Raw genomic sequence first — 10,633 nt, forward strand, 5'->3', positions numbered from 1 at the left:
CAAGAAGCCCTGTGCATCTTGTAGCAGCAGAAAGTAAGGCCGTTTCTCAAATAAATAAATATAGGGGTGCCTCACTGAGACCTGTACACAAGCCATTGAAGGGGCTCCCAGAAGCCAAATCTTGAACACTCTAAGCAAGAAAAAGGAATATTAGATCACAACACAAACTAAAAAGTAAATGCCCAGGCATCCGTACTGATAGAATTGGCTAAATAAATACTGAATACACAGGGTGAAAGAGAAAAATCTCTCCTGGAGAATTTTCAGTAGTTAACATGGATACTCCACCTTCAGACACTTGGAGATCAGCAGAGGTCAGTAGCAAGGATCCCCATGGAAAGCAGGGAGCTCTGGTGTGGCTCCATGGGAACAGCAGAAAACTCAGGCTAAGGGGCCCTGCAGGACACACAGCCAGTCCCAGACACACACAGATGGAAAACATGGGGGAGGAAGCCATATGAAGACAGAATCAGAGGCTTGAAGGATGTGGTCACAAGCCAAGGGAGGCTGGAGCCCCTAGAAGCTGGAAGAGGCAGGGACTGGACCTTCCCCTGGAGCCTCCAGAGGGAGTAGGACACTGGGACACCTTGATCTTGGACTTCTGACTCTAGAACTGGGTGCCAATAAATTCCTGTTTTGTTTTTTTGCCAGGTCTTAGTTGCAGCATGTACAATCTATTTCCCTGACCAGGGATCGATCCCAGGCCCCCTCCATTGGGAGTGCTGTCCTAGCCACTAGAGCACCAGAGAAGTCCCTCAAATTCCTGTGGTTTTTAAACTGCAGTGTGGTGTATTGTGTTCAGCCACTCGGGAAGCTCACACAAGTGACCTCTTTGGAGGTCACACAGGTGGCAGGTGGAAGAGTTAGGGTTTCAGCCTGGGCACCCAGGAGAGGACCAGCCAGGGCAGCATAGCCAAGAGCCAGGATCTCCTGGCAGAGTCTTCACACACACCTGCCTCCACCTGGGGTCTCACTCAGCACTAGCCTTCTCCTTAGGCCTGCATCCCTCAATGACCAGGACCCAAGGGCATCGTGAGTGCCTGGAGCATCCCCAGCCCTGCCCCAAGGGAAAACCACAGCAAGAGACCAGAGCACCAGAAATTTATTGAACACTCTGCTTTTCCCAAAGCACAACTAGCCACACCCACGGGGGTTGTGGGAGGGAGAGAGTGGGGCAGTCTCCCAGCCCTGCGCTCCTGTGCCAGGCCAGGGTGACCAGCAGGAGGACACCTCAGAGCCAGACTGGGGGCGGAGGACACAGAGAGGGGAAGAGGACAGTCTGAGGGTGGAGGCTTCTGTCTGGAAGTCCCACGTCCCCAGTACAATGGGAGAGGGGTGTGTAGAGCAGATGGGGCCCTAAGGGCAACCAAAGGGCACCAGGAAGGCAACACACATTCTCCAAAGAGGGTGACACATTTTTTAAGATGAAGCTCCTGTCCTGGGTCACCGGGAACACACAGGCTCGAGCACGCACACACACATACACAAAAATGTTACACTCCTGCGAAGAGGGGCGCAGCCCCAGAGACCCAAGCCAAAAACTGGGAGAGGGTCAAGCAGGGACTGGAATGAAGCCCCCCGATTTATCACTTGGGGTGAGTTTTTGGTTTTTTTTCTTCTCAAAAGGGATATGTAAAAATCCACAACAAATCATGCCAAATTCATTAAGAATGATAAAAACCCAGCCTCTCCCTCCTCACTTGAGCATCACACGGGGCCAAAATCGCCCACCGAGGAAGTGGCAGGGAAGTGACCAGGCCGGGTGCCTCCTCCCCAGTCAGAGCCTGGAGGCGGATAGCTCAGGCAGCCCAGCTGCCAGCTTTAATCTGGAAAGCTGGGCGGGGAGGGGGCGGGGGCCACCCCAAGGGGAAGAGCACGTTTCCAAGGCAGAATTCTAAAAATAATAAAAGATATTTGAGCGGATGGTACTGGAGGTCTTGGCGCTGGGGTTGGGGATGGGGGTGGGGCCGCCATCAGCTGCGCTGCTCCAGGTAGGCGGACAGGAGCAGCCCTGGCGGCAGGAAATCCAGGTGGCGATTGCTGACCTTCATCTGCCGCTTGCCCTCCAGGTCGGCGCCTGCAGCGGAGACAGGTAAGATCGGGAAGAAAGGCGAGGGTGCTGACACCCAGAGACCGAGCCCTCCGCCCACCCTGAGGGAGGGTTCCCGCGTGAGTTAGGTTGCCCCACCCCCAGGTCCCAGGGCAGTGTATTCAGCAGCTCCTACTTCCAGCCTGCCTTCCCTCTCCCATTACTTATCCCGTGTCCTAATGGCACCCAGATGTACTACTGAGACACACTGGCCCAGTGTCAAGGGGACTAAACGAGGGTCCTGCCCCTTTGGTCTCCCACCCCCTCAGAGGACACTCCAGGCCCTGGGTGACTCAGTCCCCACTGACCTCCCTTTTCCCAACTCGTGTCACCCCAAAACCTGAATATAGAGGTACATAACCCAAGCTAGGCCCACCTCCCAGCCTCTGCCCTGGCTGTTCCCTCTCCCTTGATCCCCATATTCCAGGGCTGTTCTCCTATGTTCAGGCCAGGGTCCTACTCTGGCAGAGAAGCACCCCCAGCCAGCCCCTCCATACCAAGTCAGTGGGAACAAAAGCAAGTGTGGGAGCTACACCTCCCTCAGAGCCATCCTGAGAGGAATCATCTTGGGGTTGCCATGGAAACTGTCTCCTCTGCAACTCTGGGCAGGAGACATATAGGCCTGGAGAGTATGGATGGGATGCCAAGGGCCACGAAGGGCCTGCAAGGACCCTCCCTGGGGGGACTTTGTCCCAAGAGCCTCCACACTGAAAAAGGGGGTGCTGGCCCCTGGAGGGGAGACTTGCCAAAAGTCACACTTGTGGCACTGTGGAGGTGGGCTACAGCTAAGTGAGAACTCTACAGACACTGGGGTCCCCTCATTTCATCAGGCCCCTGAAGATGCAGACAGAGGCTTGTCTGTGTCCACAGCATCATCCATCATGGGGACAGAGGTACAGGAGCTGCTGTTGAATTAAGGCAGCATCCCCCTGTTACCTTTGTGCTCATGAGGTCCCTCCTCCCCTGATGCCTACTGCTGGGTGAACAGACTCCAGTAAGCCCAGCCTCAGTTTCCCCAGGACAGAATCAGCTAACTGGGGCCCAGGGCCACCAGGTACTTACTGGCTGAGATGAGATCCATGTACTGGCAGATGGCGTGAAGCAGGAGCCTCTCAAAGCTGCAGAGAATGGGTGGTGAATGGCCTGAGCTTGGCACCGTGGGAGGGGGGTGCCCACTGCACCTGCCCCCACATATTCACCTGTTGTCCAGCATGGCCGTGTACACGGCCTGGGGGGACACAGAGAAAAACCTCAGCAGCCGCTCCTCCCAGGTCTCCAGTGTTTCCTGTAGGAGAGACAGGTCCAGCAGTCAGGCCAACTATGGCACCCTGGCCCCCCAAATCCATGCCAGCCTCTGGAGCCCAAAGCCTTGGGTTCAAATGTGGCCTCTGACTCACTACATGAAGCTACTTAACCGTTTCCAAGGATACCAGGCACTTAGACATATCCACACTTTTGAATGTCTCAGCCTTCTGCCTGGTGAACTCCTACACATCCTTTAGTACCCAACTTCCTTGCCCCTGACGCTCCCACCCTCAAGGAGAGCCCTAAACCAGCCCTGAGTCCTGCACTCTGATCACACTGGTCTGTATCCTGCCCATCTTCTCCATCACACCCCGTTCACTGGGTTTCTGGTCTCCCCTCAAGCCAGCCCCCAATTAAGAAGCTGAGAAAAAAGGCCTTCAAGAAAGACCAAAGACAAAGAGAGGCAAGAGAGTACAAGGCCGGGGCCTGGTACTCACCATGGGAATACGGCTCCGCTTGAGGACAGCTCGCAGACGCCTGCTGATGCGCTGGAAGCACTCCCGGGGCGTATAGGCCGGGTCCTCTGCGAGAGTCCGAGCAGTGGAGGCAGATGAGGGAGCAGAGCCCCAAGCCCCACCCACACACGAGACTCCACCCCACCCACACCGGCCCGGCTCACACCGGGGTCCTCCCATCTACCAAGCCCCACCTATATATCAGACTCCACCCCGACTTGTTCTGGTCCCACCCCCACACCAGGCTCCTCCCTGCCTTCCCTGGCCCCACCCTCTCACCCTAGGCCACGCCCCCACCCTCTGACACCCCTCCCCCCCAGGCCACGCACCCATCATGCCTCTGACTGCCACTTGCACCCTAAATCCAGACCCACCTCTCCGCCGGTCTTCCCCGCGGGTAGGCCCCCTCCTCCGCGCCTTGCTCTTGCCCTCATCCTCCAGGTAGCGGAGAACACGCTCCTGCTCCTCCCCTGAGCGGTTCATGAAGTCGTTCCAGATCTGGAAGAGAGGCAGGCAGGCCCTGACTGATAACTGTGCACTCTCAAGCCTCAGTTACCCTATTTGGCCAATGCACATGGTGGGGCCACAAGCGCACGGAATTACTCCTCGTGGACACATTTGACCACTGGGTCAACAGTTTGTGGATCATCTGTGTTGGGGGGTGTCAGTATGGACCAAATACATCCCCAATTCTGTCAGTAATTCCAAGGTAAGCAAACGAACCTCAGGTGCTGGAAGGTTTTGGGGTGGAGGGGTTGCTGGCCTCTTGAGGGAGACCCAGGGACGTTCATCAAGGAACCAGAGAGGGTTCAGTGCAGGCAGTGCTGGTGGTTTGGGGGAGGGGGGAGCCAGGCAGGACATGGGGCCCCACCTCCACATAGGTCTCATTGCTGCAGGCTTCTGCAAAGATGCCAGGTGCCGCGGGGGGTGCCAGGTCCCCATCCTCTGGGCCAGGTGTTGCTCCATCTGTCTCCAGCAGGGTCAGGAGGTACTGTGCTAAATGGAAACAAACAGTCTCTGGGCTGGGGGTCACCCCAGGCTTCATGGGGTCCAGAGGCCCATGTTTCCTCCCATCCACCCCACTTCTATATTTAGGGCCTTTACTCTCCGGCTCACACCAGCCTCCCCTCCTCCACACTCCAGCTGTCTTTCCCAGAAGACACAGGAACCATCCAGCCTCCAGAACTCCTCCTACATCGCCCTGGCTTGGCTTGTTGAATTCCTACACCACCTTTAGGGCCCCAGCTCCAATGCCCAGAGCTTCCTCACATTGTCCAGCTCAGGGCCAGGCTCAGATAACAGAACATGCACGCCATTGCTGTCTGAGGCCTAGGAGCCCCCAGGAGGCGCCCTTCGACCCCTGCTCACTGTTCTCCAGGCGCTGGAGGCTCTTCCGCCCCTTGGCCTTGGGCACGAGGTCTGAGTTCCGCACAGCCTGGTTGATGAAGTGCTGCTTCCGCCGGGAGGCCGACAGCCTCTTCACCTGGGAGCTGGCTAGAGCGGGCAGGCAGCCCGGAAGGGGCCTGTGGGTCGGGTTTGGGGTTGGGGGGGCAGTCCTCAGGGCCAAAACAGGCCAGGACCCCCAGGAAGAACCCTACCATCACCACTCTCTCACAGCCAACCCCAGCTTGGTTTCCCTCTGCAGTGGGAAGCTCACCCCCATTGCACATGGAGCCCTGGACCCTTAGAATGTCACTGTGCCACATCGCTCAGGAGGCAGATACCACTGAGGACAGATGAGTAAACCAAGGCTCACTGAAGGGAAGCCACACATTGGTGGGGGCAGTGAGGGGGCTGAGGAAGCTGCTCCCTGTGCTCCTGGGCTTCCAGGTTTGAGCTGCAAGCCAGTGAGGCCCGCGTCTCCTTCCTCTGGGAGTTTCTCAAGAGATTTAATTTGATGATGCATTCCTACCTGCCCCCCCAATCCCCAGCCTCTGATAGCAGGTAAACCAGAAAACAGCCCCCAGAAGCTAAGGCGCTACCTGAACCCACCTGCCTTGTGCCCCCAGAGCCCCCCTGCTATGTGCTCAAGGCCTGGATGGGGGAAGCAGGCAGAGTGGCCCCCTGTGAGCACAGGTACTAATCCTGGAAATGGATTAGTGGCCCAGGCAGGCCTCCCACTGGGGACCTGAGGGCTGGGCAGTAGGTGGCTTTGAGGGAGGGAGGGGGCAGGTATTGAATGGAAACTTCCTGGTAAGAAGCTGCAGAGCTGTCATGATCAGCCCCTGACTATGGGCTGAGAGGAGGGTCCCATCAGTCTCAGAAACCCTCATGCTGAGAGGCTGATGGTAGATTCTGAGCTTCGGAGGGTCTCGGGTGCCAGAACTCCCCCTTCCTCCTTGCCCTAGCCCACCAGGCACCCGCTCTGTGCTGGCTGTCCCCCACCCCAGTGGATTCCCGTGCCCCAGGCTCCTCGCTTGTCACTCCCATCTCCTTTTGCCTTCTGTTCAAACCTCCCCAGCCCCTCACTGCTTTCTTCTCCTGATGGCCACAACTCCTACCTCCCTGCCTAAAACCCACCATGACCTCCAGGCACAGGTAGGGTCTGGTGTCCAGTGCACCCCGGTCTGGCATACAGCAGGTGCTCAGAAAATAATCACCCAATCAGGTCTCCAACAAAACTCCATGATTCCAAGACTGAGTAGAACCCAGAGTCCAGAATTTCACCCAAACTTTCCTGGTGTTTGGGTGATCCCAAGACACAAATTAAAAACAGCAGTGTGAGTCCTCATGCACAAACAGCTGCTAGAAAATGCCATGAAGCCCTAGGATATGAAACAAGGTGCCTCAAAGAGGTTAGGAGTGAAGGCCATGCTTATTAAGGCTTATACATATATAAGTCCTTGAAAGGAAAGCTATGACAAACCTAGCCAGCGTATTAAAAAGCAAAGACATCACTTTGCCAACAAAGGCCTGTATAGTCAAAGCCATGGTTTTTCTAGTAGTCATGTATGGATGTTTGACAGTTGGACCATAAAGAAGGCTGAGCACTGAAGAACTGATGCTTTCGAATTGTGGCCTTGGAGAAGACTCTTCAGAGTCCCCTGGACTGCAAAGAGATCAAACCAGTCAGTCCTAAAGGAAATCAACCCTGAATATTCACTGGAAGGACTGATGGTGAAGCTGAAGCTCCAATACTTTGGCCACTTTATGTGAAGAGCTTTCTCACTGGAAAAGACCCTGATCTGGGGAAGATTGAGGGCAGGAGAAGGGGGCGCAGAGGATGAGATGGTTGGATGGCACCACTGACTCAATGGACATGAGTTTGAGGAAATTCCGGGAGATAGTGAAGGACGGGGAAGACTGGCATGTGGCCATACATAGATAGGGTCGCAAAGAGTCGGACACAGTTTAGCCATTGAACAAAACAGAGTCCCCAGCGTTAAGTTTTTGCCCTGGACAGAAAGGTTGTTACATCTTGATCAGGAAGCAAACAGGCTGATGAGCCCCAGCCCTGTCTCCTGAGATTGGAGTGGGGCAGACTTCATGGATGATACTATATGTTAGGCAAAAATCTATGGAGAATTAGCTGATTGATAAATTAATCTGGGATAAGTACCCATCAGTGGAGACACACAATCAGCGGATAGGATTCACATACTTTCACTACTGGGGCCTGGATTCAGTCCCTGGTCAGGGAACTAAGATCCCACAAGAAGCACTGAGCAGCCAATAAGAAAAGCAAAATAGGAGACTAGCATGCAGGCAGAGGCAGGGGTCAAGCCTGGTATCTCAGCCTTGAGCTTTAATCCCAGCTATGATACTTAATGATATGACCCAGAGCCTCAGGTCTCTCTCTGCAAAGAGGATAAGAATGGCCCCCTGCCAGTCCAGGAGGGGCACTCAGAGCCAAGAGAAACCAGGACACACACCTCTGCTTGGTTTCCTCCTATGAGTGAGAGCTCACCCCCTGAGCCACAAGATTGATCACAGCAACATTCCTGGTTAAGTGACAGTCCTTAGTTAATCAATCACTGTCACAATAGGAGCCAAATACTACTGTCCAGACAAGACACCCTTTATTCAGATTTGCAAACCAAGGAGCAAAGTCTTTATCCCAAGATCCCACAGCTGCAAAGAGGGCAGCTAGGAGAGGATGGGGCAAGTCAAGTCAGCACATAGCCAATGACTCTGAGGCTGGATGTGACCTTCCCGAGGCCCAGGCACCAACACCCCAAGCTCCAGATTCAGCCGTGGCCTCCTCAGGGCTCTGAAACCTGGGTCTCCACCCCAGCAGCTGGACGCATGCCAGGATGGTGCCTGGTAGGGCTGATAACAAGACCACATCCGGGGGGGAGCTGTTGGGAACATTAGAGCTGGGCAGGGCTCAGGGAGAGCTCAGGCCCTTGGGGTGTGAGGCTCCCTGTTACCTCAGGACCCAACGTGGAACCAGGGTTGGAACCTGGTCTGAGCAGGACCACTCCCAAGCCACCAGCCTCTGCTTCCCTCTGGGGCCACAGTGGGGCCAGGGGCTCAAACTCAGGTCTGGTGGGCCCCTCAGACCACACCCCACTGTGCTAAGATCCAACTGCTCCCTGCCCTGCTCCACCACTACCTGTGGCTCCCCAGCACCCTCAAGGCAAGGCTCAGCCCCTCCCTGGCCTGGCAGTGCACTTGCCTGGTCCCACTGGGCTCCTGGGCCTTGCTGCTCTCTAGGATCCCAGCACCTTCCATCAGGAGCCTTGGGGCTGATAGCAGGGCATCCATGCCCCACCCTGTCTCTCCCTTTCACTCCCTCTGCTCCAGGCACTGAGTCCTTTTACTGCATTTTAAACCCACCTCAGGGCCTTTGCATGTGCTTAGCCTCCTGCCTGAAGCAACCTTTTCCTGGTTCCCAGTCTAGGCTCAGAAGTTACCTTCCTGGTAACCACCCCGCCCCCAAGCTGGCCCAATCAGCCCCGTTTCGGGCTTCACCAGTTGGCATCGGCAACCAGCTGGCCCTCACACTTGTTTACTCCTGGTTCTCACCTCCTTCACTAACCCCAAATGATAAGGACAGGGTCCCTCTCTGCCCCTGCTGGGCCCTCAGCACCTGGCCCCCAGCAGGTTCTCAAGAGCTATTTGTTGAATGAATACCTGAACTTCTGTTTATACTCACCCAAGTGCCAGTTCATTTGGGTGGCCAGCTTCCCTGGCCACCCAAAGAGACCACTTTACAGACGGGGAAACTGACCACACAGACAGGCACCTGAGGTTTCCTAGACCAGGCAGGCCTCGGGGAAAAGTCTACACCTGGCAGGGGCCAACATCCAACAGGGATGGACGGGCCTGACGGTGGGAACAGCTGCTAAGCCAGGTTGGCCCCAGGGAGGACAGACAGGCTCCTTTGCCTCCCCCAACTCTGCTCCCCAGTTTTGAGACTGGCCTTTGACATCCCCTCCCCTGGGCAAAAATACACCTTCTCAGGCACCAGCCCCTCCCCCAGGGACAGGCCAGAGAGGAACCTACTTCCCCAGCAGGAAACCAAGGAGGGCTCAGAGCGGAGGTGACTCAGGTTGGGGTGGGGCTGACTGGGGAGCAAACCACCACCCCACCCAGGACACAGAGGTGAGGAGGGTGGGGACAGGTCAGAGGGACTCTGCTGTCAGGTAAATTACCCACTTTGGGTGGTTAAGGCCCTTTAAAAGGGGGTAAATAACCACATCTATAGACACCGGTATACCTTCTGGGTAAATAGCAGGGTGGAAGTAATAACACCAAATAAAAAATACAATAAAGCAATCATAAAATACCAAAATGATAAAATTATTTTAAGACACCTACAATAGTATGCTATTTAAGATAATTATCAAAGAACAGATGGTCCACTTTTCTGGGTACCTCCAACCGCAGGGTCACCGACCCCAGCCACTCTGAGAGGGGGCCCGTTGTTCCATTTTACAGATGGGGAGACCGAGGCACAACAGCGGGTACTAACCTGCCCAGGCCGCTTGGACGCCCATGAAGGAGCAGAAACGGAACAAGCAACCAGGGTGGACCGCGGGGATTTCTGCATAAATACTCGGGTTAGGAAGAAACCTACGACGCCCCCCAACCCCGGGGGTGGGTGGGTACCCATATGGGGTCGTCCACCCGCTTCCAGTCTACATCCCAGGACACAGCCTCGTGTTAACCGGCTGTGTAAGACCCCCTTTCTTCTGGGTGTTCACCCGGAGAAAAACAAAGAGCGCGTCCGCCTGGAAGTTGGGGGCAGACAACCCCGACGGGTACCCAGGACCGGTGCTGGGTGAATCCCCAGCTTGGAGACACGAACAGCTGCTAGTGGGAAAACTCCAGATCACCACCAGCGCGGTGACGGGTACATCGCGCGCAGCGGCAGCGCCTCCCCGGAGCCGGCTATTCGGCGCCTGGGACCCCCGAGGCTCCGGGACTCCAGCGCCCGGGGCTCCGCAAACGCGGACGCGGGGGTGCGCCCCTGCACTCTGGCAAGTACCCAGGCGTGACGGGGATGGGGTTTCCCCAGGAACACCCTGTAACAACAAAGCCCCTCGCCACCTAGCTCCACTCGAGTGGGGTACCCCCAGGAAAAGGGGCGGGGCGGGGGCTGCCGCCCGCGATGGGTAAGGGGTGGGGGCCCCGGAAGCGCGCCCTCCCCGCCCCCAAGCAGCGCTCACAGCGTCCGCCGCCCGCCCGGGACGACCCTCGCCGCCGCCGCTGCTTCCTCGGGACCGGCCTCAGGGTTCTCCAGAACGACCATAGCTTGGATTCCGCCGCCGCTGCTGCCGTCGCCGCCCGGCAGGGCCTTCTCTGGGCCCGGCAGGAAGTGACGGGCGCCCGGAGGCGG

At 56.5% G+C, this 10,633-nt stretch overlaps 1 protein-coding gene across 2 annotated transcripts; it reads right to left on the minus strand.

The window, feature by feature from the left end:
• Positions 1-1,084: 1,084 nt before the first annotated feature.
• Positions 1,085-10,633, minus strand: R3HDM4 (R3H domain containing 4). 2 transcript variants are annotated; one of them, XM_070374252.1, is made up of 9 exons: positions 10,464-10,633; positions 9,767-9,838; positions 5,218-5,372; positions 4,721-4,845; positions 4,224-4,347; positions 3,832-3,917; positions 3,289-3,374; positions 3,152-3,207; positions 1,085-2,077 (listed from the first exon to the last, which is right to left on the minus strand). In XM_070374252.1, exons 1-9 carry the CDS (start codon positions 10,544-10,546, stop codon positions 1,974-1,976), a joined length of 891 nt encoding a protein of 296 aa, XP_070230353.1. In that variant the 5' UTR covers positions 10,547-10,633; the 3' UTR covers positions 1,085-1,973. The 2 variants fall into 2 exon arrangements, with proteins under 2 accessions (XP_070230353.1, XP_070230354.1); XM_070374253.1 differs by lacking the exon at positions 9,767-9,838 and having other exon boundaries at positions 10,464-10,626.

The sequence above is a fragment of the Bos mutus genome, chromosome 7 (assembly GCF_027580195.1).
Source record: "Bos mutus isolate GX-2022 chromosome 7, NWIPB_WYAK_1.1, whole genome shotgun sequence".
NCBI lineage: Eukaryota > Metazoa > Chordata > Mammalia > Artiodactyla > Bovidae > Bos > Bos mutus.